The sequence below is a fragment of the Biomphalaria glabrata genome, chromosome 1 (genome assembly GCF_947242115.1).
Source record: "Biomphalaria glabrata chromosome 1, xgBioGlab47.1, whole genome shotgun sequence".
Taxonomy (NCBI): domain Eukaryota; kingdom Metazoa; phylum Mollusca; class Gastropoda; family Planorbidae; genus Biomphalaria; species Biomphalaria glabrata.
This window is the reverse complement of record NC_074711.1, coordinates 9,198,958-9,225,419: the sequence shown is the minus strand read 5'-3', so window position 1 is coordinate 9,225,419 and position 26,462 is coordinate 9,198,958. Positions and strand designations below refer to the sequence as shown.

Genomic DNA, 26,462 nt, shown 5'->3' with positions numbered 1-26,462 from the left:
CGTGTTATTGTTGTAAAGAACATTGCCCGTGTTATTGTTGTAAAGAACATTGCCCGTGTTATTGTTGTAAAGAACATTGCCCGTGTTATTGTTGTAAAGAACATTGCCCGTGTTATTGTCGTAAAGAACATTGCCCGTGTTATTGTTGTAAAGAACATTGCCCGTGTTATTGTTGTAAAGAACATTGCCCGTGTTATTGTTGTAAAGAACATTGCCCATGTTATTGTTGTAAAGAACATTGCTCGTTTTATTGTTGTAAAGAACATTGCTCGTGTTATTGTTGTAAAGGACATTGCCCGTGTTATTGTTGTAAAGAACATTGCCCGTGTTATTGTCGTAAAGAACATTGCCCGTAATTTTGTCGTAAAGAACATTGCCCGTGTTATTGTTGTAAAGAACATTGCCCGTGTTATTGTCGTAAAGAACATTGCTCGTGTTATTGTCGTAAAGAACATTGCCCGTGTTATTGTTGTAAAGAACATTGCTCGTGTTATTGTTGTAAAGAACATTGCCCGTGTTATTGTTGTAAAGAACATTGCCCGTGTTATTGTTGTAAAGAACATTGCCCGTGTTATTGTTGTAAAGAACATTGCCCGTGTTATTGTTGTAAAGAACATTGCCCGTATTATTGTTGTAAAGAACATTGCTCGTGTTATTGTTGTAAAGAACATTGCTCGTGTTATTGTTGTAAAGAACATTGCTCGTGTTATTGTTGTAAAGAACATTGCTCGTGTTATTGTTGTAAAGAACATTGCCCGTGTTATTGTTGTAAAGAACATTGCCCGTGTTATTGTTGTAAAGAACATTGCTCGTGTTATTGTTGTAAAGAACATTGCTCGTGTTATTGTCGTAAAGAACATTGCCCGTGTTATTGTCGTAAAGAACATTGCTCGTGTTATTGTCGTAAAGAACATTGCTCGTGTTATTGTTGTAAAGAACATTGCTCGTGTTATTGTTGTAAAGAACATTGCTCGTGTTATTGTTGTAAAGAACATTGCCCGTGTTATTGTCGTAAAGAACATTGCCCGTGTTATTGTCGTAAAGAACATTGCCCGTGTTATTGTTGTAAAGAACATTGCTCGTGTTATTGTTGTAAAGAACATTGCCCGTGTTATTGTTGTAAAGAACATTGCCCGTGTTATTGTTGTAAAGAACATTGCTCGTGTTATTGTCGTAAAGAACATTGCCCGTGTTATTGTCGTAAAGAACATTGCCCGTGTTATTGTCGTAAAGAACATTGCCCGTGTTATTGTTGTAAAGAACATTGCTCGTGTTATTGTTGTAAAGAACATTGCCCGTGTTATTGTCGTAAAGAATATTGCCCGTGTTATTGTTGTAAAGAACATTGCCCGTGTTATTGTTGTAAAGAACATTGCTCGTGTTATTGTTGTAAAGAACATTGCCCGTGTTATTGTTGTAAAGAACATTGCCCGTGTTAGTGTTGTAAAGAACATTGCCCGTGTTATTGTTGTAAAGAACATTGCCCGTGTTATTGTTGTAAAGAACATTGCCCGTGTTATTGTTGTAAAGAACATTGCTCGTGTTATTGTTGTAAAGAACATTGCTCGTGTTATTGTTGTAAAGAACACTGCTCGTGTTATTGTTGTAAAGAACATCGCCCGTGTTATTGTCGTAAAGAACATTGCCCGTGTTATTGTCGTAAAGAAAATTGCCCGTGTTATTGTTGTGAAGAACATTGCCCGTGTTATTGTTGTAAAGAACATTGCCCGTGTTATTGTTGTAAAGAACATTGCCCGTGTTATTGTTGTAAAGAACATTGCCCGTGTTATTGTTGTAAAGAACATTGCTCGTGTTATTGCCGTAAAGAACATTGCTCGTGTTATTGTCGTAAAGAACATTGCCCGTGTTATTGTTGTAAAGAACATTGCCCGTGTTATTGTCGTAAAGAACATTGCCCGTGTTATTGTTGTAAAGAACATTGCCCGTGTTATTGTTGTAAAGAACATTGCCCGTGTTATTGTTGTAAAGAACATTGCCCGTGTTATTGTTGTAAAGAACATTGCCCGTGTTATTGTTGTAAAGAACATTGCCCGTGTTATTGTTGTAAAGAACATTGCCCGTGTTATTGTTGTAAAGAACATTGCTCGTGTTATTGTCGTAAAGAACATTGCCCGTGTTATTGTTGTAAAGAACATTGCTCGTGTTATTGTTGTAAAGAACATTGCCCGTGTTATTGTTGTAAAGAACATTGCCCGTGTTATTGTTGTAAAGAACATTGCCCGTGTTATTGTCGTAAAGGACATTGCCCGTGTTATTGTTGTAAAGAACATTGCCCGTGTTATTGTCGTAAAGGACATTGCCCGTGTTATTGTCGTAAAGGACATTGCCCGTGTTATTGTCGTAAAGGACATTGCCCGTGTTATTGTCGTAAAGGACATTGCCCGTGTTATTGTCGTAAAGGACATTGCCCGTGTTATTGTCGTAAAGGACATTGCCCGTGTTATTGTCGTAAAGGACATTGCCCGTGTTATTGTCGTAAAGGACATTGCCCGTGTTATTGTCATAAAGGACATTGCCCGTGTTATTGTCGTAAAGGACATTGCCCGTGTTATTGTCGTAAAGGACATTGCCCGTGTTATTGTCGTAAAGGACATTGCCCGTGTTATTGTCGTAAAGGACATTGCCCGTGTTATTGTCGTAAAGGACATTGCTTGTCCTATTGTCGTAAAGAACATTTCTTCGTGTTATTGTCGTAAAAAACATTGCCCGTAGAAAACATTGTCGTAGAACAGGGTTCTCCTTTCCTTGATACCTGATAGGGGCTTGTGAGATTGTACTACTTTAAGTGAATGGGCTCACTAACGTCTTGGATCTTAGAAGAAAACGTATATGAAAAGCTTGTTTGAACACTCCCAAGTTCAAGACTTACCTTTTGAAACCCAGATCTTATGTTCTCTTGACGTCCCTGGGACATTTTAACAATGTCCAGTAATCTACTTGCTGGCCATGTCGTCTGGTTAAAGTGGTCATTGATACCGTAGAGTGGGTCGTAACCTTTGACCTTACCAAGTGTGTTTCCCTTATGGATATAATAGAGCTTTAATAAAAGTTATAAGTTAAACTTGTTATATTATTTTTTTAAGTATTTTTTTTTAAAGTTCTGGTTACTTTATTATACATGATGTCAATATATCATAATATATGTTTTTTTTTTATGATACATATAATCATGTAGATATTCACAAAGATACCCCTCACTTTCCTCCCCTTTCACAACTGGTCCAGACAAGTGATAGGAGCATAGCGCATTGAGAAAGCTGAAAGCTAAACAAAAACAATTGGAAAAAAAAAATTGTATCACATAGATTTATATGTCTAGGTCACAATCATTGATATAATTACACTAGACAGATAGTAGCCGCTGCCCGCGGGTCTTAACTTGCGTATTGCTGATGTAGTCACTGATATAGTGCATTAGAAACAATTAAAGAAAATAATAATGCTATAAGTAAAGCGAATGAATGAATTCATGAATAAAAAAATATTATGAATGGAGCTAAAAATAGCTAATTGACCTGATTTCATGAGTTGCACTCATGTAAAAATGCTTTAGAAAAACAAATCTGAATGTTAATTTGATTAAATTATGAAATGAATGGACTATAATTAGTATGTTCGTTTGTTAAAGTATAAAACTATCTTTGCGAAGAGAAGTTCTACTTAGAATTGAATGAGTGTTTTAGACCTAGAAATAGAAAGATGTGTAACCTTTCGGGTAATGTCTAATGAAAGAATGCACGCCAGGACTTCTAAATTTGCAGATTTAAGGAAGTTATTTATTTAAAAATGCTTTTGAAACACAAATTTGAAATCAACAGACTATACTTTGTATTTTCATGTGTCAAAGTAAAATTAGATCTAGATCCTTTCGATCTTTTCATGTAAACATTGGTAAACAGCCTAGTTTGAGGAATTTATAATGCTTTTATAGAGCTGGTCAACCTTTTGTTTTGAGGGTCTTAAGTTATTTTTATGGCTACAATACATACACTACGGTCTAAGTTAGTACCCAAGGAACATTTCTGCCAAGTTTTATCAAGATTGGTCAAGCGGTTTTGATTTCTATTCGTAACATACATACATACATACGCCTTACTTCTACTTTATAGTATAAGAAGATAGATGACTAATAATCCAAACTAATTGATACAATTACACTTAATATGGGCATTGTTTTTTTAAAGCATGTTATGTTTAATATTTGAGACTTTTATGAATAGCTGAAGTAATCTCGCCCATCTTTTAATTCACAACGGCTTAAAGTGGAGATTCTAAGGGATCTGATACGTTTGTTTTGAGAACCTCTGCAAACACAACAATAGTAATCTCAGCAAACAAACAGTTTAATCCTCGCGATGCCAAGACTCCTGGTGTCCCCCGCGTACGCAACGAGAAGCACGTTGGCATTTCCTTAACATCATGTGGTTCTAGGGTTAATATCTGAATGTGTCTGTGTGTGTGTGTGTGTATGACTTTGTGTGATTGTGTTTGCACTTATGTTTGCATACTCTTGCGTGTGTGCGTGTGTGTGTTATCCACTTGTCCCTCCCGCTCACCTTTAACCCAAGGCAGCGTCGGCCACAGGAGACTAAAGCGGAACTTCACGTGGAGCGTATATGTTAAATAAATAAACGCTTGTCAGTGGCGGAGATGTGCCGAAATGTTGCATGGGTAAAAATAAAAGTTACCCTCTACGCACGATCAGCCGAAATCCTTATTTCTGCCTTTGAACAAGTTGTAACATTGTTTCACTGTTCAAGCAGCGCACGCACACACTCACACACACAGAGAGAGAGAGAGAGAGAGATTTATAATAATATACTGCAATGTCATTGTCGAACCATCATGCATAAACATACCTTATGATGATAATAATAATAAGGCTTGTCTTCGAGTCCCAAGATTAACGAGGAATGCAGTGGCTACGCAGCCCCAGCTGTGACCTGGATTTTTTGCCACATGCAGAGAAAGCATAACCATTGTCCGCTGGTGGTGGATTAAGATTTTATTTTCGCCATCTGCCTCTAGAAAACATGTACTTAAACGTGACAACGTGTTTGATCGATAGGTAAATAAATTTAAAAGAAAAAACAACAACAACTCGTTTGAACAAAGCTTATATCAACTCACTCTGTCCCTGGGTGGGTCCTCTCACTTCTCATTCTTGGATCAAGTAGTAATTTTACAGAGTTATTCACTGTCAAAGACAATACATGAATGAATTAAGAAAAAAAGCTTAGTGTAGTAACAAGATGTAATGATTTAATTTTGTTTTATAGAGAAAGTGGAGATATTAAATCAAAATACCATACACATATAATACATATTTTACACATATAATATGGCAACAATAAAGCGGTTCTTCCCCTTCTATAAACTTTGCCATTACGAAAGTGTTTTGTATATTTATCATGTTTATGTTTGTCTTTACTGCGTTATGTTTTGTTTACGCTTCACAAACATCTCACTCTTCCTTTGATTTCAATAACAATAGTCTATTTGAGTTTCTTCTTGTTCCCGATGTTTTATACTAAACATTTTTACCTGCTAACCCCGCCCGGTATTTCAAAGCCCCACTTATCACCGCGCCTCGCGGGAGATTCACTGAAATCCGAACCTAAGCCCATCCCCGCTCAGAGCGTTAAATTTTGTTCCCTTCAAGGTCGTGCTGACCTGATAAGTTGAAACAAGTGCGCGTACATTGTCATAACAGGTGTATGCGTAAACAAATGATAAGAAGCATACGTACAATGAGAACAATAACTAATTTACATTTGGTGTGCTTAGAATGTGTATATGGAGATCTCAGATCGCTGATACACAAACTCTCCCGCAGGCCACGTCAGGACCCTGCCTATTGGGGCATAAATGAACCGCAGAGGCTTCCAATTGAACTCCACGATTTTTTTTGGAGGGATGCGGCCCGCGACATGCCTGACTGAAATTTGTTTGGTCCTTTGGCAGAAAAAAAAAAAGAGTCGATAAAGCGCTTGGCTTCCGAACCGGGAAATCCCGCGTTCGAATTCCGGTGAAGACTGGGATTTTTAATTTCGGGATCTTTGGGCGCCTCTGAGTTCACCCAGCTCTACAGTTGTGCTGGCCACACGACACCCTCGTTAATTGTGGGCCACAGAAACAGATGACTTTTATATCATCAGCCCTAAAGATAGCTAGGTTAGCATGGATGGGGGGGGGGTGTACGTGGCCGTACAAAGCTTGGGCATCACTGTAATAGATAATAGAGATACATGCGTGTTCCTATGAAATAAAGAGGCTACTTTGTAGTTGAAATGAAGCCATTTTCCTATATAATAGGGAACTTGGTCTATAGAAGAGTTTCGAGCATGTTCGCCCCCCTCCCATTTCTCCCTTCCTAACATAAAAGCCGTTATTAATCATTCTATTCCCATTTCTGACATTTGTTGACGTCATCTGCATACTGTAGAAAAAAAAAACACGACAAAACTACACCGTTACAACAGACGTCACATGACAGGATGTCACTCGGAAGGTGAAGGTCACTTTGAACGTAACTGCTGAAATGTTTTTCCTTCGGTGTACGAGAGACATTCCCTTTGTCCTGAGTCTCACAATGCCATAACAGATCTAAAGAACACATCTCCAACGCGTTCTACGTCGTAAAAGAATGTCATCTCTTAGTTTACGTTGGTAGCTTTATTGCAGGCGACGTTAAACTCTACAATTAAGAGTAAGCTTTGAAGCTGTTTTTAGCTGCCCCCGAAAGGGGAAAAGACGCTATTAGTTTTGTGTGGAATGTCCCGTTTAGATCTCGTAAACTAGAAAAGATATTGAAAATCCGACATTATAATATTTTAGACCATTCAAAGTTCTGATGCAACGTCTACTGTTTTCTTTTCTGAAAGCTAAAATATAATTTTGTAAATCACTTATGCAAGCAGTTTTTTCATACACCACTTTTACAACTATTCACTATTAATAGTAATAAACACGGGATGCTCTTTAGAAGGGGAATTCAATATTCGCCATATTTCTAACATATTTATTCAAATAGTTTTAGATTTTTTGTCAAAATTTTTTTTATTACATTTGTATTGCTAAGTTATGTTTACAGAAATTTTTTTTCTTTTCTTTAAAGAGAAAAAATCTATTTAATATGCATAATTTAAAACAAGAATTAATAAGTAGTTTTTCACATTGTCGCGTGAACTGTAGTAACTGCAGTATTAAATAGTACACTTAATTATTAATTTTTTTTACGGAAATGTTTTTTTTTCTTGAGGATTCAAATAAGAGATTGACCCTTTACAAAACATTTAGATCAATTAGATATTCATTAAAAGACATCAGTTAGGCCAGGTTCACATGTAACTTCACATTCACCTTTCCTTTGGTCTGCTGGACCGCTGGGGCACCACATAAGATCTACCAACCTTCTTTCTCCATTCTTCTCTGTCATTTGTCTTTGATAGAATTTCATCCTGATGTTCTTTCTGAAAATATTGAAACCTACCTTTTTACCTGCCTGGGTGGACCACTTCGGTGGGCCGATTTTGAGTTTGCGTTTCCACACAAACTGTCTTTGTAACCTTTTTTTTTTTTAAACATAAATTTGTAATTTTACGTTTTAGATTTATTTTTATCTCAAGGACGGAGGAGACTAAAGCGGAACTTAACTTGGAGCGTATATGTTTAATAAACATAAATCAGTGCATTTTACTAAAAAGTCATTCTGAAATGTATTTTAAAATATGTTAAGTCATACAACGGTCATGTCTGCGCTGGATGTTCCAGACGATGAGATAATAGCCTTGACTTTGTAACCTCGTGAACTATTTCACTCCCCCTTTAGTCATGGAGGCTCGAAGACTGTCGTTATTATTAAGTCATAGTAACAAGAAAAAAAAAAGTTTCCATCTTGTAGGACGGATGGGCTAGGGTTCGGGCTCGGAGACCAACGTTCTCACAATCAGTGGTGTAGACCCTCACGACAGTGGCGGCACTGGGGTCGGTGACTCCGGTGCGGTGTCACCCGTCTCCAATCTACCCCCCCCCCCTTTCAATTTCCCAAATACAGACTATATAGAGACTATATACTAGTTGTTTTTTTTTGTTTAATACAGTGAGCAAATCACCTTCATTCATTGAATGATAATTGCCTATTCTATTTAACATTTCATTGTCCACGACATTTTTTAATCGATAATTATTACAATGTAAGATAATACAAGTTAGAAACAGATGTAACATCAACTGAGCATGCTTTCTTTATTAGACTTTAAAACCGTTAAGATTTTGTATTGCTAACTTGCTATACATAGGGTTAAGGTTTACTAGGCTAGGGCTTTGAATAAAAAAATTACCCCTTCCACTCAAAAGTTCTGGATCCACTAGTGCCTTCCACGCTTCTACACTGACCTGCAGACGACCCTGTTTAAGAACGATAAAATATAGGTGTGAAATGTCATGACAACCTTAATGCAACGTGCAGTCTATACGTATAACACTCAGATCTACATGCTGCGCATGAAAAACAAATTATGACTTGGACAGTTTAATTATGATTCTTTGTGACATTAACGTGATTTTGAAAAGCTTTTCTTTGTATCTGTTTTTTTTTAAAGAAGGGGGAAACAACTCATCAATTTTATGAGAGGTTATTTCCCTTATCTAATGCATGTCATAATGAATAGATGCACCGAGTGATATGTTTGATAGCACTTGTGCCAACTAGGTTCTAGGCGCCAAGTGGAGTTATAGAGTCTTACCTTGGCTGGCCCGGGGTTAGAGTCTTACCTTGGCTGGCCCGGGGTTAGAGTCTTACCTTGGTTGGCCCAGTTTGGTTCAGGGGCCAGGTGAAGTGATACAGGTGAAATGACATCAACGAGAGGGGTTGTAGCATGCCTGGAATGTGAGGTGGAATCACAAATTACGATTTCCTCTCTGGGTAGACCTTTATCGTGAGTGCGATCTACGCGTGCGTGAGAAAATTGGACTGAGAGAGAGAGAGAGAGAGAGAGAGAGAGATCGAAAGGGAGTGTGTGTGTGTGTGTGAGAGAGAGATCGAAAGGGAGTGTGTGTGTGAGAGAAAGAGAGAGAGAGAGAGAGAGAGAGTGAGAGAGAATAAGGAGAAATAAAGCATAGAAATATTGAAGGGTTTAAAGAAGGTAGATAAAGAAGGAGAGATAAAAGGGAAAGGGCGGGGGCGAGGTGGCGGAGACAAAACGACACGGACAGCTTATTTGATGGTTGTCATGGAAACTGAAAGCAACACTTAACTACATTGAAACAATAAAAGGGGGCCCGGGGGGGGGGGAGAGAATAGCAGGCGAAAAAGTATCACACCAAGGCAGGTCCATCAATATCGCAATCAGCAGCACTATTACTTTGTACGGGCTGGTTCATTTCTCATTTCTCTGGTTCATTTCTCTGGTTCACTTCTCTGGTTCATTTCTCTGGTTCATTTCTATCTCTAAATTCATATTTCAACATGTGTTTCAGTATTCGAACATGTTAGCCAATTTTGTCAGGGGCAGGATTCGAGGAGTCTATAAAAGAGCATAAAAATGATCATAGAACTGAAAACAACAACCACAAAACAGCAAACATTAGCAACGCTTCCTTCGTTATGTACACCGTAAACACCAAAGTGCTTGCTATTTAATAAAGCATGAGGGTCTCCTATCATAGAACACTTATACATGAGGACATTGAAATATGAGTGCTCTATATACATGAGGATATTGAAATATGGTGGTTCCATCCAGCTACTGTTCTTTTATATACAGATCCACGTCATACGAAACATATGATTGAGTGTTGACTTTTATTAGAGAAGAAGGTGAAGTAAAAAAGGTGAAACATATTTTTAAAAAGTTCCAAGGAGGACTCTAACAAACCGGCCAAATCACCAAGCAGTGACCAGGCAATATAAGCTTCCACCTTGCACATGTTTCAATAGATCTATAGATGTTCCTTCCTTTATGTTCCTTCCTTTTTTTGTTTTCTTCTCTTCTCTTAAAAGCTCAAATTTCCGAACGTAAAAACAATGAGTGCAGTTCTCTTTTTTTGAGTCTATATATAGTAACTCTATCCATTGTTACAAATCGTAACACAGAGCAAGATTTTTCACCCCCCCCCCACCACTTCCACCCACTCTCTGCAGCAGATTGTTGGTTATTGAGCAGACATGTTGATACCCAACAGGTTTGAAAGGTGTGTGGGTGTGTGGAGCGTGTGGGAAATTGAGCGCTAAGCACGCACGCACAACGTACACTTCAATAAAGACGTTTTATTATTGCCGAGTAGAAGATGAAGTGGTCAGTGAACACTACACTCAACATCTGATTCATTCAAGCTACTACTCAAGCTGTCCTATGTCTAGTTTAAACAAGTAATATATTTAAAAAAAAAACCAGCAATTCTTACTGTTTAATAAGCAGCAAAGTAGTAAGTAAACTGGAGTCTTACCTTTGAATGGTGTGGTTACATGCAAAAGGGAAATATCTGATACTTAGTTATAAGAATACAATTATAATTGTTAGTTTCCCTTTAATATGACAATACGGTTACGAATTTAAAAAAACAACTAAAATCAAACAAAAATGTTTAAATCTCAAAACTTAATGAAGACATCTTTTTGAAATTCGACTCAAATGTCACACAGCACGAGCTCACGTGTGACATTTCAGAAGATAGGATAATGGAAAAAATTGTCGAAATAAATGTTTCAAATTTTTGACTGTGCACATGACGAAAGCGTAAGCTAAGAGTATAAAGTGTAAGTAAAGTGAATACGGTATTTGTTTGTATGCAATGTATAGTTTAGTCTAAGTAGACTACGCCTTGTGGGCTTCGAGTTTAATGGTATCATTGTTTTTGCATCCTAAAATAAATGGTTTTCAGTCAATAGTCTCTGACTTCAAGAGCGAGGGTCTTAGTTTCAGTCTTGTGCTCTGAAATGTTTGATCAATGGAACCGAGGTATGAAAAAGTTATCTGATAGTGTTTCCTTTATTCAGTTTTTCTAGAACTCCGCGACTTCTTAAGTATTTGTTGTCCCAGCTGCGCCAAGGCTTGGAGCCCTTCAATGGGAGTGCACACTGTGGCCTGTGTCTAGATTATAAATACATTTGGCCTGTGTCTAGATTATAAGTATAATATATACATCTAATGGACTAGGTCATGTTTAGTGGAACAACACTGTAGCCTTTGTCTAGTGACCCAACAGGAAGGTTATTTTGTAAAAAAAAATATATTTTACTATTTTTTTATTTTTTTTGCCACAAAACAAAAGTGCTACAAACACAGTCAAAATTACAAACTAATGATAATATACAAATAAAACTAATTATTGAACAGACGACATCTTTCATTTCTAATGTGCATTCTAAATCTCATTCTCTCCCTTTTTCTTATTCTCTATCGCCAAAAGTCTTCCTCTGATCATTATTAATGGAGTCCCTCTTTGTATGAGTACACCTTTGTAGATTTTGCCAAGTCTTATTAAGCTATTAATAGAAAGTGTCATGTTTAGAGTAATGCTAGAAAACCCTAGCTTTGTATTACTTTTAAATAAGGAATATAGCAAGGGAAGTAATCGTGAAATTTATTTTGTTGGCAAGAAAACCCGAGGATTAATCGCCACGAAAATTTGCAATGCACTCAAAGAGAGGCCAATGTCATTATAACGGAACGTGGGAATATATTGGAAGAGTTTATGATAAAAGAAGGTAGAAATTGAGAGGAAGAGTTTAGAGAATAAAAGAACTAAAATTGTAAAGCTCATATCTCTACACCAAGAATACGTGTTATATTTGATTAATAATAACTGCAATGGCTTTCAAGATAGCAAATTTCCAAATACAGTAAATTGCTAGTAAGTGCTATCATTTGCACATGACTAAGCAAACCCAGTTCTGCATCTCGTTTCTATATGCATTTGCAAGGCCAATGACACTAGCTCCAGCTGGAATGGCCTGCCCAGTGTGCAGCCGAACATTCTGGGCTCACGTGGGTTTCACCAGCCACACGAGGAGGCATAAAACCCCAGTGCAAAGCCCTCAGCTCCCTGGATGACAAAGTGGTCATCATCAAATCACGATAGACGAACTATAATAATAGTACCTAATATAACTGTAACTATAAATACATTTAGAATTCATTATATCATTGACCATCCAGTATATCTGTTGCGTAATCTCACTGTCGAAGAATACGAGAGTTCAATGTTTACATACTTCAAGAATGCACGCTTTCATTATGTCGTAATGACTATAAATACTTTTTGTTTACTATAAATGCTTATTGTTTAGATGCATGGAGAATGTTTGGTATCATTATCTATGTGCCAAATATCATTTTGTATACTTAATACACAAAGCAGGGCCGGCTGTCACGTTCCAGGTGACACCTCATTGTTCACAAAATGACGACAGTGTACCTATCTCAGATCAGGTCACGCGTACCCACGCTTAAATGCCAGAAAGACGCCGATTAAAACTTAGTTCAAGGCTACAGCAGGGAAACATAATTAACGTTGGTTAAATTAAAAAAAACAATTAAAAATAAATGTAAACGGGTCAGGGATGGGTATAGAGATGTCATGGTTCTTTATTCTAAGGAAAGATATTAAAGGAGGAGCAGCTTGGGACGACAGAGAGAGAGAGAGAGAGAGCTAGAAAGTTAGATTTAGAAGTCGCTAGTTTTAAAATAAATAGTTACTCATTTTATTGATCATTTTCACTGAATCCTGTATCTGCTGTAGATACATTTATTATTTCAAGTTTGAGTTTAAAATAATTAAAACTCCAGAAAGCAAATCAGCACTTAGTTACTTCATTAATTAATAAAGTGTTTGAACTATAATAAAGGCACCTCCGAAACTGCATATGTCACAAGTTTATCTCATCGAGATCTTCAAGTCAAACAAACATAATAAACACGTGACACCGGCCTTAGGCATATGCAAACTAGGCAGCCGCCCAGGGCCTTCGATTGGTAGGGGCCTCGCAGAGGACCCTGTACTAGTATTCATATTTTTAGAGATGAGATTGCGAAACTTGTCCTCAATGTTATTGTTGAATTACACTAGGTTTTTAAAAAATTGCATAATTTTATTTTTTTCCGCTGTTTTTTTTAATTTATTTTTATTTTTCTATTTCATTTGGGACCACGCTTTCCATCTACCTAGAGCCCCTTATTATCTAAAGCAGGCCCTGCACAAGAATATATGACCCCATTGTACATCCTCATTATTTTCTTGTCTATGTGCACCAAGATGACTGTGGAGAGGACATAAAAGATCGTTTTCAAATTAAACTAACAGTTTACGAACCCAATAATACCTAGTGTAATGTCTTTTGTATGGTGTGTCTATAATACCAGGTCATTGTATCAAATGTTAGACCTGATACCGAGAGGCGCCAATTCATCGCATCTTTCCAAAGCCCCCTCAATGTGGTGCTACATTCTGGGTTAGGTTCACGTCTGCTCCAATGTCATCACACATCATTTACCAGGGAGTTGGTAGGTAAAGTAGCACTCGACTGATAACTAGGAGCAGTTGTAAGCGCTCGATATTCTCTCTGTCTCTCATTCTCTGTCTCGGTCTCTCATTCTCTGTCTCGGTCTCTCATTCTCTCTCTCTCTCTCTCTCTCTCTCTCTCTCTCTCTCTCTGACAGCCAAATTAAGAGAACATCATTTTTCTTTAGAGTCAAAAAGATTAAAACATCAAACAAGAAAAATAACTTAAAAAAAAAAAAGATATTACCTCCTTTATACAACTCATAGTCATAGAGCGATTGTTTGTCGCTTCCTCCCCGAGAAAGAATCCTGGCTAAGCAAGTGTCTAGATCTAGTATACTTTATAATAGTCCAATGATAGGCCTTTAGATTTAGACTTAGAAGACGACGCGCAAAATTTCCCTGGACATTAATTTATTAAACTCTTGAATCAATATGGCCAAACATTCGGAAATTCCCAAACGCAATAGTCCATAAAAAAAAAAACGCGATAGTCCTTTCAAAACCGAAGCTGAATGTAGACCTAGTTCTAGTTCAGTAGCCAAATTTAAATTAATTTCTTTTTTACTTGACAAATTATAACGGTTAAACCAGAGTTTTCCCCGTGTGGCCAAACAGATAGTAATTCTTTTTTCCACGATTAAATTTCTTGGGCTAGGATATAATCTATCTATATATATAATTCTCTTCTTCCCTCAAGAGTTTAAACAAGAAGTAAAGGAAAGATCACTCTCTTATTTTTGCGAAAATAACAAAGGGGGAGGGGGGAGAGAACTCGTAATCTTTATTTCTGAAGGAATAAACAAACAAACAAAAAAAAAACAACATAAGTGCATTATTTAAGAGATACACTGTAGTTGAAATGTTGGAAAGCACTTCTCATTTTTAGTGTCCGACATTACATTTAAACTGCTGTAAGAGTCTAGATTTAGTTCTTAATGTTAAGTGCCAGAATCTAATTAGAGATGAACTGAAAGAGGCCATAGATCTAGAGATCTAGTTACTATTGTTGACCGATACATAAAACAAAAGGACACATAAAGACGATTCGTTAAATCTGCAGACGACTCAAGTCGTCCTTTGTTTAATTCCTTTGTTTAAAAAATTAGATCCTAACTGTTGACAATTCTCTAGTCCAATTAGGGCCGAGACTTTAAAAAGCTATATTTTTTATTACAAAATATTATCTATAACATCAAATGATTTTAGAAATGACTTGTGTGTTAAATCTGTAACTCATAACATCTACACTTTCTCCGATACGTTTTGATCAGTCGTGTTCCCTTTCGCGGAACTCACGCCATGCCTGACTGCTTCACCAGAGTCATTAAATTGGTTGAGTGTGTATCTAGGCCACCGTGTCGCCTCTGTTATTTTACAGGTGGTGACAGATGCTGAGTACGACCGGTTGCATTCACGCTCATACTGCTGTCTCCCGTTCTTCTGAAAACCCAGTCATCAAGAAATAGACCCCACACAAAGTCGCCAAACAGGATGGGGAATCGATTGGCCCCCCAACTTAGAACTCACGTGGGCCCAAGGTGCGCATGGCAATTACCTCGTTTCGGTCACATGACGTCAATGTCTGGGTAAAGAAAAAAAAAAATAAAGGGGGGGGTGAGGGTGACACGGGCTGGAGGAAAAAAAAAGGCACAGGCTGGTCCTACACGTCTAGAGCTCAGAGCACAACTCACTCGTGTCATTGTGAGACTAGACAATACAAAGGCAGCACACGTTTGGACCGTGTTGGTGTGTAGTGTGTAATGGGAACCAAGAAACATGCCCAAGAAGGGTGTTGGTTAGTCCCTATGTTGAAATTCATTGTGTCATCATGTAAGTCTGCTTTCTACTTAAATTAGTTGTTGACTTCGTTAAAGTCACATGACCTGTCCCCCCTGGCTTCCGTGTCGCTGACACTGTCAGCACAATGGCTTTGATAGATCTTAGATTAGCTAGAGCAGATAAAAAGACTTGCTTCTACTATGTTCATAGTAGATCTATGTCATTATTAACCTTTTCTCTTAATGTCACATGACATCTAGTATATAAAAATTTATAGATCTAGATCAATATTTTCGTTGTATAATTCACTGTCAATACCTAGTTGCATATGACGTTTTAATCAACACTGCTTTAGTCACTTGCCATCAATGATTGTGTCATGGTGTCTGTCACTTCTAGATCTAGGTGTTGTGTGCATAAGTGTGACACATTCTACGTCACTGATGTCACATTCAGGGATATAAGGGAAATAAGTACTGACCTTTTATCGTATTAATTCAGAGGTATCTAGCAGTGGGAAATGTCATTGTCTCAACTTTTTTTTTCTAAGTTAACTAGCGATGTCACAGTAAGCGTACAGCATTGCTTGGTACTAGTAATGCAACAGCGTACATCATTGCTTGGTTCTAGTAATGTAACAGCGTACATCATTGCTTGGTTCTAGTAATGTAACAGCGTACATCATTGCTTGGTTCTAGTAATGTAACAGCGTACATCATTGCTTGGTTCTAGTAATGTAACAGCGTACAGCAGGTACTACTAATGTGTAAGCAGGGAAACATGATGTACTGACAATGATAAGTTAGTCACTCTTCTAGTGCCACTAAGGCATTGAATGGGTTGCTTGAATCAGTCAGTAAAACCAAGGACTTGGCTGATATTGAGTCTCTACTTAACGTCTCAGTGAATACACGGATACGAATAAGACGTACTTGTATTCTCTTTTCAAGGAACGTGTGCATATTATAAGATAATATAATAATAATATTGTATTAACTACTCTTTATTTCTATACAAATAAAAAAAAAGCAACAGGCAAGGGAAATGAAATTTTAAAAAATTAAAACAAAATCAATTTAAAATACATTAAAAAAATATATATAGTTAGCAACCCAAACAGATACTGAGAGAGGCAAAGCCAATGCCATAAATTATATTAAGCCAGTCAAGCATTGCCCCAAGGTTTCAAGCATTACCCCAAGGTTTCAAGCATTGCCCCAAGGATTTTTCAAATACTAGCAGGACTTGGTGATTTTAAGATCTCAGACAATTACTTTTTATTAAATTAAAAAAAATCAAAGACAGTTTGAAGCACTGAGTTTTAATCTCATCATGCTCTGGCCTGCAGTGTTTCAATACAAACACAATAGAAACAAGCAAAATATGAAAAATCCTTAAAAAAAAAACACAAAACAACAAAGCATATAGAAGGGGAAGAACTTCGCACCTAAAACTAAATCTCTCAATAACATACGAGTAATTGTTTAAATTGATTCAATTAATAGGTTCAATAAATAATAAATTACAGTTTCAACTTGGTCCCAGAATGTGGTGGGACAAATGTGTACAACAATCTATTTTGTCATGTATGTGAATAACAAAAGATTAGTTTCCCTTGTTGATATCAAACAAAATTGACTAGTTGGTTATTTTTCAAATTGCTTCTTGTATTGTCTAAGCCAATGAATAATTGTGCAAAGTTTCAACTTGATCCGATAATGGGTTTGGGAGAAATAGCTTGTTCAAACATTTTACTGGACAGAAAAACAAAGTGGATATAAGCTTTCTATTAATATATGTTAAGTGTCAACTTAAAAGAGTGTCTAGACTTACAACTCTTTTTTTTTATATATAACCCGGCAAGCTACTTCGCCATTAAAATCGATACTTGTTAATTGCGTAGGTTGAATTAAAATTAATCCTAATTGATGACTAGGTCTGAATACAATCCTGTCTAGCAAGGGGAAGCAATTCTAAAACTACGATAAGAACTGCCAGACATTTTTAAAAGCAATTTCAATCCAATTGAAAACAATGTACTCAATTTTGTAATTATTGCTATTACAGGGTGGGGCATAAAGATCTCCCACCACGGGCTGTGGTGGCAGTAGAGAGGTTGGGCAGGTTTTATTCTTTAGGTTAGGCTCTACCATTTTCAATCATTATAACATTTTGTCTTTCTTTTTCACAAGTCATCATGAATTTAAATATACGGACATGTGACTTCGGTTGAAGCATAGAATGAAAACAGCCTTGTCTGTAATAGCGGCGCTTAGTCGAAATGTAGCTGTACCAGACGGGAAGCACGACATGGCCTAAATTGTGCCGATGTGCCTAAAATCAAAATCAAAACCAGACGGGAAAACCATTTTGAAAACCCATTAAAACAAAACTGTTTCTTTTTATATACTTTTCAAAAATATGACCATTGTTTTCTAGATAGTTGGGTTATTTTGGTACATTCATTCATAATGTAAGAGATTTTCAATGAACCACTTTTTGTAAAAGAAATTTCAAAAAGAAGAAAAAAAAAGATAAATCTGTGTGTGTGTATGTAGTATCATACAACAAAGTTTAGTCAAAATGTTTCGTAAATTTGACTCCTAAATGTATACATCAAATTTCATCGTCTGTTTGTCTTGATCTAATAAAAAAAAAAAAAAAAAACAAATGGAAAAAAAAAAGTAACAGGCAAGAGAAATAAAATTTTAAAAATTAAAACAAAATTAATTTAAAATACATAAAAAATGTTATAAAAAATAAAACGACAAAATCAACAAATAAAATAAAACAAAAATTTAACAATTCTGGATAAAAGAAATATTGTTAAATCTTCTTCAGATGTAATTTTTCCATATTATTTTTTAGGTTCCTTCAACATAATGCGATGCTGCTTGGTTTCATATAATAAATTGATGTTGATAAAATATCAACAGTCTGTAACACTCTGTGACTGTTCATTACAAAGATGTGTTTACTTGACCAGTCGGCTGATCCACCATCACTGTTATAATAATTGAAAATAGGCGAATCGTCAGAATTCTATCTAATCTCAACAATGTCATTTATTCTACAAATAGTTTAATAGTTTGAAACATTATATTTATAGAAAGTACTTTGAAAGTACCATGAGGAGCGGTGGCTGAGTGGTAAAGCGCTTGGCTTCCTAACCGTGGTCCTGGGTTTCAATCTTAGTGAATACTGGGATTTTTCATTTCTTGATCTCTAAGTTGGGGAAAGTAAAGGAAGTTGGTCGTTGTGCTGGCCACACGACACCCTCATTAACCTTGGGCCACAGAAAAGATGACCTTTACATCATTTCCCCTATATATCGCAAGGTCTGAAAAGGGAATGGTATCAAAAACAATAAATAAGTTTTTTTTTTCTCTTTGTGTCTCTTCTTCAAACCCACCTGTTATTGAATAGGGCGATAATACACCAACCATCGTGTCGTCTCCCATTACTGTAATAACTGACAGTGATGCAGTTATCTAGGTCTGCCTACTCATGACAAAAATATATCACATCGTCGAAATTTACCTAATACTAACAGTATAACTCTAAAAACAGTCAAAAACCGAGGAAAAGGTCGTGGCTGTCAATGTTGCGTTCCGTTGTGGCAGGACACTAGCCATTTTTTCCCGGATTTAATTGAGTATAAATGGTTTTGGACAGGCAGTTGATCAATGGATATTCTAGTGATTTGAGACGCCAAGCTAGAAATTATTTTCACTTCACCGAAAAAAAGGTTTGTTGAGTGTGACGTTAGTCCACCGTGCATTTTACTACCCTAGTTAAAAAAAACTATATATTCCTAATTGTATTTACCAAAATATTATAATATTTTTAATTACATATATTTGTCCTTTTCGTATTCATTAATTTTGTAGTATTCCATGCTCAGTATAGCACAGCGATGGCCTACATTTTTTTAATAGTCATATAAATTTGTTTAAAAAGATGTGCCAAGGACCGCACCAAGAAGACCATTGAGTGCCATGGAACCGACAGCACCGCGTCGCAGGCTGGATATTGCCCGCGGACCGTAATTTTGACATCACCTATGTCCTACGTTTGTCCACACTCTGAAATGCATGGCTCTTGTATGTAACTTCTCCCACGATGAGATATGATCAATGTTCCTGCAGCATTCGTGTTCCCATAATATTGTTACATTAAAAACTGGGAGGGGGGGGGAGGTTCACAGCCCACTTACGCAATCTTCCTTTGTTGTTGTCTATTTAACTTCCCTCCCGGTCCTGACTCACACACACTCACACACACACTTGCTCTAACACTAATTTGACAGGCTGCAGTAAAGTTGACCTTTCTGGTCCTAGACAGGCGGGCGCACACACAGACGCAACGACGAACATTTTACGAAAACACAACATCTTCGGGCAGTTCATTTGAGTGCCTGGAAGTTATCGTCTGTGAGTTTCTTTTTCTATTTACAGAAGTTGAATTGACAGCGATTATCAGATTATGTAGTAGAGAAAATAGACTTAATATAGTCAATAACAGATTGAAAAGACTTGTAGAATTTTATACCTATAGCATCGATCTGAAAGACCCTGAAACGATAACAAAGTTTTTTTATGTGCTATAACTAAATTTGGTGAGTTGAAATTTATGAGTTTCAGCGTTTTCTGATTTTCAAGTTTGTGTTTATAGCTTTGAACGCAAGTATAAGAACTTTCACTTTGGTTTTGTTTTAAATTGTCGACATTTTGTTTTAACGTTACAAGATAGTACTGACATAAAAACAATTTTTTTTAAATTTGTGCTAATTACTTCGTTGCTTTCAAACAGGGTGTTCAAAGATCGGCTAAAAGTTCAAAGGCGTGTCTACGAGTCCGGAGATTAATGGAAGGGTGCTGTATTTTACGTTGCCACGCACATTCACATGTGGTTTAGTCTGTTAGTTTTTTGTTGTTTTTCGCCGTCTTGACTTGTTCAGACACATAAAGTCAGTGTTACAGTACCGGTACTTTTGATTTTTATATAACAAATAGTACTTGTAGCAAGGTAGATAAGTAAAAAAAAATCTGTACATTTCCAAGTGTATAGATGTCATTTAGAGATTTTCATACATGGAGACATATCCATGCCGGAGACATATCCATGCCGGAGACATATCCATACCGGAGACATATCAATACATTCATGGAGACATATCCATACATTCATGAAGACATATCCATACCGGAGACATATCAATACATTGATGGAGACATATCCATACATTCATGAAGACATATCCATACATTCATGAAGACATATCCATACCGGAGACATATCAATACATTCATGGAGACATATCCATACATTCATGAAGACATATCCATACCGGAGACATATCAATACATTGATGGAGACATATCCATACATTCATGAAGACATATCCATACCGGAGACATATCAATACATTCATGAAGACATATCCATGCCGGAGACATATCCATACCGGAGACATATCCATACATTCATGAAGACATATCCATACCGGAGACATATCAATACATTCATGGAGACATATCCATACCGGAGACATATCAATACATTCATGGAGACATATCCATACCGGAGACATATCCATACATTCATGGAGACATATCCATACCGGAGACATATCCATACATTCATGGAGACATATCCATACCGGAGACATATCCATACATTCATGGAGACATATCCATACATACATAACATTTTTGTTTGGTGTATCCAGTTTACAGACTATAGGAAATTATGATTATTATTATTTTTTAAGTTAAAGAATATTTTTTTAGCACTTTTTAGCACTCCAGAATCACATTTACTAAGCTCCTCAGATTATTAGCTTTTATTTAGCTAGCTACATTAAAGTTAATTATAGCGTCCTTGACATATTGTGACAATCTCAAATAGAAATTGAAGAAACAGGAGTAGATCAAACGTGACCTCGCCGAGTCTGACATACAGTAAGTGCCAAGCCCAGCCAGTTGCTGGCTGAGAGATGGCGCTTTTTATAAATGTATAAATAATGATTGAACATGGGGGGGGGGGGGTATAGATGATAGTCATGGGTTTAAATCTTGTTAATTTTCGGATTTTTTTTTTTTTTTTTTTTACAACTATGCCGTTTTTAGGTTCTTCGGCTACTTATGATATCTGCTGGTCATATAATACCCTCGTAAACCGTTGATCGAGCCAACTAGAGACCTCGGTTTCTCAAGAGAAGTTTCAGTTTTACTTTATCTCTTTGTTCCTACACACGATTTGTTTGAGATCACTTGATAGGGAGAAAAGTACGTATGATGTATCAGGTCAAACTGGACTTCAGGTACTTTTTGTGGTGGTAAACTTAGTTAAAAACACATGTCCAGCCAGGTTCCAACTTCCTTCCTGCTTTGGGCTAAAATTCTTTCTCATAAACTTCTTCGTGGCTGTTCTGTATTCGTTTTTCTCTTTCTCATTTACAGGCACCAATGGCATCTTTCAACAACTCTCTCTCTCTCTCTCAATTTTAAATCTCTCTCCCTCCCCCCCTCCCTCTCTCTCTCTCGCCCTCTCTTATTTCTCTGATTTCGTATCTCTTTCACAATCACACAAATACAGATAGAATCTCTCTTTGTCACTTGACCTTCTCTTTTGTCTCTTTTTGTTCTTTCCTCCAATATCTTCCACCTCCTCCACCTCTCTATATACTTTATAATTTTTTCTACAAATTTATTTTTCGTTTTCCACCCTCTTTCTTTCCATCTTTCTCTCTCTCCTTCTCTCTTTCTTTCTCTCTCCTTCTATCTTTCTTTCTCTCTTTTTTTCTCTTTCTCCCTTTTCTTTCTGTCTTTCTTTCTCTCCTGCTCTCATTCTTTCTCTCTCCTTCTATCTTTCTTTCTCTCTTTTTTTCTCTTTCTCCCTTTTCTTTCTGTCTTTCTTTCTCTCCTGCTCTCATTCTTTCTCTCTCCTTCTATCTTTCTTTCTCTCTTTTTTTCTCTTTCTCCCTTTTCTTTCTGTCTTTCTTTCTCTCCTGCTCTCATTCTTTCTCTCTCCTTCTATCTTTCTTTCTCTCTTTTTTTCTCTTTCTCCCTTTCTTTCTCTCCTGCTCTCATTCTTTCTCTCTCCTTCTATCTTTCTTTCTCTCTTTTTTTCTCTTTCTCCCTTTTCTTTCTGTCTTTCTTTCTCTCCTGCTCTCATTCTTTCTCTCTCCTTCTATCTTTCTTTCTCTCTTTTTTTCTCTTTCTCCCTTTTCTTTCTGTCTTTCTTTCTCTCCTACTCTCTTTCTTTCTTTCTCTTACACTTTCTTTCTTTCTTATCTTTTTCTATCCTCCCTTCTCTCAGTGTTGATGTGACCAAGTCAACAGCTATCTTCCCCAATAGACTCACCATTAGATATCTGTTAACAAGAACAGCAACGTCCTGCAGATACTAGAATTGAGCACTTGACCAATGTCCATGTTTCACACCAACTCTCTCACGCTCAATATCATTAGAAAGGAATAAAAGAGGTGGGAAAGGGGGGGGGGAGAGAAGATGGAAGCCCGGCGTCAAAAACAAATGTTAGATACCTGACCAGCTGGACGTGGTCAGCAAGGGGATGCTACTGTTTCTTCCTTGACTGTCCATCTTCGCGATATTTCCGTTCACGTGTCCACTCTGTTTATTTATGTGTACCTGTTTCCTTGTTTGTCGGACCTGTGGTCACGTGGCTCAGAAACGGTAGATGTGGACACTTTACTGAAGGACAGTTGTCCTTCTTTGACTTGACCAAAGACATTCAATTATCTCCCTTTTGTGCTGACCATAAGTGTCATTTTGGATACGCTATTTTTGTTCTGGCTTTTATGTCAACTAAAATCTGAACATTGTCAGGTAATACTGAATACTGAGTTATGTAATGGACGTATAGTTTCAACTGTTAGACCTTTATTTAAATAATGTTCCCACGATAGTATAGACTAAGTAAGATGCATCCGCCTCAGTCAACTTCTGTAAATTTTTATTTTCTGATTTGAAGAAATTTGGTCAGGGTTTTCACACTTCCACAACTGTTTCCTGTTACACAAATAATTTGAGACCCCCATCCCCACAGATTGTATGTACACATGCAATACATGGTAGATTATTGTATGTAAAGAACTCATTTATGTACATATGTAATACTTGGTACATTATTCTGTTTGTAAAGAACTCATTTATGTACATATGTAATACTTGGTACATTATTCTGTTTGTAAATAACCCATTTATGTAAATATGCAATACATGGTACATTATTCTGTTTGTAAATAACTCATTTATGTACATATGTAATACATGGCACATTATTCTGTTTGTAAATAACTCATTTATGTAAATATGTAATACATGGCACATTATTCTGTTTGTAAATGACTCATTTATGTAAATATGTAATACATGGCACATTATTCTGTTTGTAAATGACTCATTTATGTAAATATGTAATACATGGTACATTATTCTGTTTGCAAATAACTTATTTATGCACACTCTAGTACTACTAGCCGGATGTGACCCGCGACTTGCGGGTCTAAGTTTGGGTATTAGTAATATTGTGGACATTAATGCCAAGTTTTATCAAGATTGGTCAAACGGTTTTGATTTCTATAGGGACATAAATACATACATACGCTCTTACATTCTACTACCTGTATGAGATGTAATACATGGTAGAGTATTGTGTGGAAAGAACTCACACTCGTGTAAGAAATGTAATTATGAATGCAAATGTGAAATCAGCAGAAAATGTGCTGACAAGGCAAAAAGAATGTGTGTTTACCTGAATGCTGCTAGTGTGGAAGTGTGTTTGTGGCTAAAGCTCTTCATCAAAGTCTTTTTTCCCCCCTTCTAATCAAAGAGCTACAAAAAAAAAAGTTCACACACTGTTATGAATTGAGAGTTGAGTTTTAAAATGTTTGAAGTTGAGAAATATTTTATTTATAAACAATTCAGAAAGACTTTTTTTTTTCTACTAATTGCGACCGATGGAAGCCCTTTTACACACACACGCATACACACACACGCATACACACACAACTTTTGATGTGTGCTTTTTTGTTTTTTCTTTGGACCAGCTGTTAGGTTCTATTAACGACAACCTAAACGAATTTCTTTAATGATGTACACCTGAAGAAAATTGTGAGTTGTGAAATCGATCTATTGACAAATATACACACCACACTAACTTACAGACACGTGTTGTGTAAACCTCCTCCCTTCCGCCCCAACTCTACTCCGCTCCTGCCTGGCATGACACAACTAGACACCAGAACAATTTCATCTCTTAAGAGTTTGGCCAGAGCGAATGCTGACATTTTCACGAACTGTCAGTGAGCGCTGTATTCTCACACAGGTAGAACTACATCCGGCACGTGGGTGATTCTGTATTCATACGCTCGCGTCTGCTGGCTCAATGCCGCTTGTCTTTCGGTTGTTTTACTGTCGTTGATGGAATCCCGAATCTCTTCAGCTGCTCTTGAATGACGCAAAAAAAATAACACATTAGAGGTGGAAGAAAATAACACTTACGTCACAGATCGAACTTTTCAAAAAATCGATTGATTGAACGCACGCGTTGATTCAGGACAGTGTGTTTGTTTTCTTATCGAGAGGAAGCCGGTTCTTGGTTTTAATGGTCGTTGTTTTGCCGATGTGACTATGTTTTGCTGTGACAGCGAGGGGGGGTCCAGCCCCCATCGCAGGCTGAACCACCACCGGAAGTGTGATCACAAGAGGAGACAGCAGCAGCGGCGGTCCCTGTCCGAGTCCCAAGTGGCCCCCGGGACACCCGTCACGCCAAGGACGGCACGGAGATTGGCTGACCTCGATCAAAGCCGTGAGTAATAACGTTTTGTCGGCACGCTGACCTACTTATTATGCTCTGACAGGAAGAATAAATGGAAGCAGAGGACGCGGTAATGGCGTTATGCAAAACAAACCACCAGTTGTTGTGTATGTACTAGATAGTTATTTAAGATGATTTACTTATGGATTTTCGTCTTAAGTATAACAGACTTGAACAAAAGTCTACTAAATACTAAGTCAGTTTTACATTAAACTTATTGTGCTATTTGACGTACACACTTTTTATTGACATAACAACCCTTATATTCAAGTTTTGTGGCAAACAGCGTAAAAATGATTTCTACTTGTCATAGATATTTTATTTCTGCGCTGAATTTTTATTTCAATAACTTTTTTTTTTTTTTAATTTTTCAAAATTATCTATCCTGAGATTTGAAAAAAAAACTTACAATATTGACTTTTTCTCACGTATAAATGTATGATAAAACCTAACATGTTAAAGTACTTTGAGACATTGCGATTCATAGGGCGACTATAGGGCAGATGATGACGTTTGTTTGGCCGACGGTTTACTAGGATGTCATGTGGTCAACACAACGATTAAGCTCATTTACTTTCTCAAATAAAAGTCAGGTAAAATCGCGAAATTCAAAATCCCAATGTTTACCGAGAATCAAACTCAGAACCTCTCTGTACGGACGCCAAGCGCTTTACTACTCTGCCACCGCCCCCCCCCCCCCCCTAAGTTATGATACTTACCATATACATTGTTAGAGTACACTCTAGTGTAGAGATTCTCATACCAAGTTTAATTCATTCAGAGTTATCTGCTCTTTGTTTACATTTTCATTTCTTTTGATTTTAACAATGTTCATTTAAAAATAAAAAGACAAAAAAAACTTATTACATGGGCAGATCTATAGGGCGCCTCTGAGTCCACCCAGCTCTAATGGCTACCTACATTGGTTGGCGGAAAATTAAAGGCGGTTGGTCATTGTGCTGGCCACATGACACCCTCGTTTACAGTGGAAAACAGAAACAGATGACTTTTGTATCGTCTGCCTCATAGATCGCAAGGTCTGAAAGGGGAACTTTTTTTTTCCTAACGTATTTTTTTATCAATACTTCCGTATTCTCTATACCGGATACACCAACAGGTTTCGCCTCTATGTAATGAAAATATCCAATACTTGAAAGTCTATTTCTTGCATATATTAAAATGGTTCATTCGTCCCTATGCATTCAGAACTATGTCATTGGCTTTCATTGCAAGCAGACGTGTTCTCTGGGAAATACATCAAACAGATGCTGAGCAAGAATGTCTCAACAATTTTGAAGCTTTTTTTAAG

General features: G+C 37.0%; 1 protein-coding gene across 11 annotated transcripts in view; it reads left to right on the top strand.

Moving 5' to 3' along the window:
• LOC106065710 (coiled-coil domain-containing protein CG32809-like) overlaps positions 1-26,462 on the top strand; it is a 139,022-nt gene that overhangs the window by 30,760 nt on the left and 81,800 nt on the right. The window contains exon 1 of one of the 11 annotated variants that reach the window (XM_056020560.1): positions 15,158-15,357. The exons of 9 other annotated variants lie outside the window; for them this stretch is intronic. In XM_056020560.1, coding sequence (XP_055876535.1) covers positions 15,288-15,357 — 70 coding nt within the window. In that variant the 5' untranslated portion in view covers positions 15,158-15,287. Of the gene's footprint in view, positions 1-15,157; positions 15,358-24,787; positions 25,145-26,462 lie in introns of those variants that run through there. One more of the 11 variants, XM_056020551.1, reaches the window with a different exon arrangement.